Source organism: Hipposideros armiger, unplaced genomic scaffold (assembly GCF_001890085.2).
Source record: "Hipposideros armiger isolate ML-2016 unplaced genomic scaffold, ASM189008v1 scaffold_338, whole genome shotgun sequence".
NCBI classification, from domain to species: Eukaryota; Metazoa; Chordata; class Mammalia; order Chiroptera; family Hipposideridae; genus Hipposideros; species Hipposideros armiger.
In genome coordinates this window covers 1294775-1299843 of record NW_017731688.1, presented here as the reverse complement: position 1 = coordinate 1299843, position 5069 = coordinate 1294775, and the positions used below count along the sequence as shown (strand labels likewise).

The window sequence follows — 5069 nt, the reverse complement described above, 5'->3', positions numbered from 1 at the left end:
CTCGAACCGCTGTTGCTCAGAGCTCAAACTCTTGAGCGAGCTCTTAACCAACTGAGCCACTCGGTCGGCCCTGGACATTTTAACTATATTAATTCTTCCTATCCATGACACCAAGCCCTGCTTTTAATCATGCCACTATTTATGTAGATTGTGAAGTCATTAACGACTGGCCTTATGTGTGTTTTTTTGATATTTGAGAGTCAAATAGAAACCACAAACCCTATTTGTGCTTTTTCAGGGCACTGCAACAACATACATTGCTTGGCCAAAGCCATCAACCAGATCGCTGCAGCTTTGTTTACAATTCACAAAGGAAGCATTGAAGACCGTCTTAAAGAATTTTTGGCGGTATGTATAAATCAGCAACAACCCTCATGACGTTTTGTAAAGAAAATGTAAAGTAGCTATGAGATGCAACAGAGTACATTCTCTTGATTAATATAATTTTAAAAACGTTTAGAAGAAGAAACAAATGAAGACAGGGCATTAAGATCAAGGAGTTTAGCATTTTTTTTTCCCTTTAATTTACAAGTCTCTCATTTCTAGAGCTCTGCAATATGACCTTTTTTTTCTAAGCTGATGTTTGTAGTACCCTAGAATTTTACCTAGGTTTGAAAGAGGAAAAAAATCAAACAGGAAAATTGAGGCAGAGAAACTTCCCTCTAAAAGAATATGTTACTTTTTTCCATGTATTTGGAGAGACTTATGTTAATGATGACAAATTCAAAAATAATAATAATACTCACTACAAAAAGAGGGTAGTTGTGCTAAAAACTCTAGTCTCATGAAGTATGTGACTCTTCATTTCTATGTTAGTGTAACTCTTCCTTTATCAATGTGCTTTTTTCATATTTTACTATAAAGAGAGATGCATCATAATATAATAAACACTAGAATATGTGCTTCTTTTCAGTTATAAACGCTGTTAGCTTTTTAGACATTTTTTTTTAATTATAAAGCAAATGCAGTATTAACTTGAGAAAATAACGTGTATTTCAAAGCAAACAGTATTAAATTAAAAAATGTTTTTTTCAATTTATTTCCTTTATTCAAGACTTAATATCCTAATCTCACTGTGTTCCCATTGTGAAATTTCCTTATTTGGGAACTAAGAAATACAGTTACTACAGATATTGATTGAAATCATTTTTGTTTTTTTAAAGACTGGTCCTGGGGAAAAATCAGCTTTAAAGGCCAATAAGAATATTTGATTGCATTTATTATCTTTGTTTTTATACCTTATTAGGTCTCTATTGCTTGAATGTCAAGAATCTAAGCGTATTTATTTAATTGCTCATTATCTGTATAGCTACTGAATGACTGAAATGTGTTGCAAGTTGAAGCATACTGAAAATAAGTAACTGGTGAACATTTCATTTAAAAAACGTATTTAAAATGTATGTGTACTTTTAAGCTTGCATCCTCCAGTCTACTGAAAATTGGCCAGGAGACAGATAAAACAACAACAAGGAATAGAGAATCTGTTTATTTACTGCTAGATATGGTAAGTCTCATCTTAATTTTTATTAACAAAGAAATTTTAGTTATTCGTGATAGTCTTTTCTTGGTATTTAAGTTTTTAAATAACAAAAAGAGCTGACGTACTTTTTTGATCCCTTGTGTTCACTTCACCCAAGCCACACACCTTCTAAAAATTGCTGACATCACCTGTATTTTACCACATGGTAATCATATCAGAAAACAGCAAAATAAAAGATTAGCACTACCTACAAGGTATTCTCTATGAATAGATTTTTTAACCTGTTGGGAAATACTTGGACCTTACAGTTTCCCAGTGTATCAGTTTCAGCTATTCCAGTTTTCTGTATCCTGACTCCATTCTGCCCATCTAATAAAATTTTGTCATTCTCTATACTTAGTTCCTTTTTTTCACTGTCTGTGAATCAGCCATGCTTGTTTGTACCATGTGGTTCTTTACTCGCTTAGAATAATTTTTTTTGCCTGCAGAGATTTGTGTTTATCCTAATGATTCTTCATGCTCCATAGCTCAAATCTTTTTCCAGATAGACTTTTCTGATTACTGTCGCCTACGTTAGTCTTTCTTCCCTTTTGAGCTCCTCTAGAACTTACAGCTTTCCACTTAATTATAGTTGGTTTTATGTTTGATTTGGCTTTCTAGCTTAGTCTTGGGTCCCCAAGTAGACTTGAAGATATGTCCCTCATTTTAAATATGTTTATATTCTCTTTTCTAATAGATTGTTGAGGGCATTGAAAATGCACAATATATTCCTGCTGATTAATTGATTTAATTGAAGAGTAGTGATTTTTAAGCATTTTAGTAGCATATACTGTGGCACAATTACATTTCAGATGTTAAAGTAAAAGGAGATAATTTGTGTATTTCTAATAACAATATAAAATTATGGTTTATTGTCAGTAAATGTTCTCATTGTAAATAATTTGAATTCTGACATATGTTTTGGAATTTTCAGATTGTTCAGGAATCCCCATTCCTGACAATGGATCTTTTGGAATCTTGTTTTCCTTATGTCTTGCTGAGAAATGCATACCATGCTGTCTACAAGCAAAGTGTTACATCTTCTGCATAAAATATCTACTTATTGAAGAGAAGCACGCATTTTTGTTGCCTCGGTTTTACCTGTAAACTGTGGAGCTATTTTACCTTATGGCCTGAAAAACAGTTTTGTGGATTATAAATTCCTTTCTTTCATACGGTTGTATTTTCTGATCATTAGTTTCTTAATATGGTTGTACTGCAATATACTTGGTTGATTTAGGTTGCACATTCACTGAATTCACAGAAATTATTCCTATAATTTTAGACTATCATTTGTTTGAAAAACATACATTATATGTTTTTGATATTTGATAATGAAAAAAGAAAAACCTCTGCCTGTTTATTTCTGAAAAAGAATTGTATTTAGTGATTATTTTAGATAGTGATATAGCTCATCTGTGTGTAAATTATTTCATATAGGGAAGAGTTCTGATCTGTACCTATGGTTCTTATTGAAAACAAAACTGGATGTGCATTTCTGTGTTGTTATGAATACATTTCTACTTTATTTTGAAACACTTGCCAAACTAAATACTATAACACTGCATAACATTAGAAATGTTAAAGGACTGCTTAGCATTAGAAGCAGACTATGTCCCGAAATTCTAAAACAGCAGCATATGTTGTTGCTTGTATAAAGCCTAGTGATAATTTTTAGACTAACTCTAACTCCCATGGTGCCCTATTGGCATTAGCACTACGATTGTACCCTGCTGTATAATAAACACTCTTAGACATTTATCAACTGTTGATACAAATGTTAGTCCCTAACCACTTTTTATATGTTTTAAATTTTTGAAATTCAAGTGTACCTGCCATAACATAAAATAAACACTAGACTGTATCACATTTTGAATGATTTCTTTAATTTGGGATCCTCAGAAATTGATTCAACAATGTGAAAGTTTTAGTTTAAACTTAGTTTAAAATAAACTTTAGTCCGGGAATGTCCAAGTATAGCATTTGATAACAGGTCAGCTATTACAAGGTTTGTTTAAATGTTTTATAAAACGTTCCCCTGGAAAAAAATAATTAATATTAGAAAATAAAATTATGTAACATTTTTTAAAAATTAAGGACTAAAAGGAAACTTGTGTGCCATCAGCTTGCTAATTATATCTGTGGCCATATGGACACTTACCTGAAAGATTGGGAAGAAAATGGAATTATCATAGAACTAGTGAAAATATTGAGAACTACGTCAGTAATGAATGGGAAAGACATAAGAGCTTGTTGCTTGGTGGTTGGCATAGAGGGCATAGCAGTTCATTTAGTTTCATAACTAACCAGATGTTTTGCTCTTGTACTGGCATTGTAAAGACTGTTGCTCAACAGGTTTGTATCTAATATTATAGAACTTCTGTTATTCACAGCTTCTAATGTATATAATGGTAACTTGTGTTAAGATTTTTTAAAACGATGCTGTGAACTCATTTATAATGTTTGTCTTTGTTCAGATACAGAGAGTGAAATGAAACTGAGGTGCCACAACATTATAATACTATCTTGTAAATGAAACCAATCTGTATTTAAAGCAAGGAAGAGTTGTGGCTTTCTGTTAAAATTTTCAGTGGTTCTGTGAGGATTTTTTAAAGGGAAGGGATTTTTACATGGAATAGTTTTAGACTTGAAATAGCCCAATTACAGAGTGAACAGTTGAAACAAAGATTAAATGCTGTTTGTTTTGAAACATTGAAAAATTTTGAAATATTAGGACCCTAGAATAGTAATAATTTGTTGGTAATGATATGCTGAAAGGTAAAGTAGGCATTTGAATATGTGCACTTTGGGATAATGTGTGGGAGAGAATGAAGATGTACATAAGGCATTATTTACCTCTGTTCAGGCCAAGAAAAGATCATTCTTTCATAGACATGTGAAGTTTGTCTTGTCCCAATTTTTTTCTCAAATACTCAAACTGACTGACTGACTGGTGTACTGTTTCTTCTTCACAGAAAGTCTTTCTGACCCTCTCCCCCCCAAAAATAAAAAGGCATAGGTAACTTAGAAAATTAAAGTTAAAAGTCAATTGACATCTATTTTTAACATCTTGTCTTAACTTTTCTTATTTTCTTCTAAACTTAGACTGGACTATACTGTTTTTGTTGTTTACAATAATGTGGTCATTCCATGTATGGGTGTTTGTAATATGTTTGTTATACTTAGTAGAGTAAGATCTTGATATTCTTTTTATTGACTCCATATATACCATCACTACCTTAACAATTTCATTTGAATGTTTTTTTGTTTTTCATTATAAATGTCTTCTATCTGTATCTTGGTGAACTTGGTCTATTATCTCCTTAGGATAATTTCTCACAAGATAAGATTGCTTAGTGGAAGGATGTACACATTTTATTTTATTTTAAAGATTTTATTGGGGAATTCGGGGAGGGGAACAGTGTTGGGAAATCAGGAAAGGGGAACAGACAAGTTGTCCTTTTGTTCTTCAGTCTAGTTGTGGAGGACGTTGCTTCACTGGCCCATGTTGGTATTATCATTGCGCTGTTCCCGGGTGAGGCAGTCACTC

At 32.3% G+C, this 5069-nt stretch overlaps 1 protein-coding gene across 2 annotated transcripts in view; it reads left to right on the top strand.

Annotated features, from left to right (window-relative positions):
- The window catches only part of NCKAP1 (NCK associated protein 1), a 103867-nt gene extending 100484 nt beyond the window's left edge, over positions 1-3383 (top strand). For both annotated transcript variants that reach the window (XM_019661188.1, XM_019661187.1), the window contains exons 29-31: positions 239-348; positions 1415-1504; positions 2454-3383. In XM_019661188.1, coding sequence (XP_019516733.1) covers positions 239-348; positions 1415-1504; positions 2454-2570 — 317 coding nt within the window. In that variant the 3' untranslated portion in view covers positions 2571-3383. The remainder of the gene's footprint in view (positions 1-238; positions 349-1414; positions 1505-2453) is intronic.
- The last annotated feature ends 1686 nt before the right edge of the window (positions 3384-5069 follow it).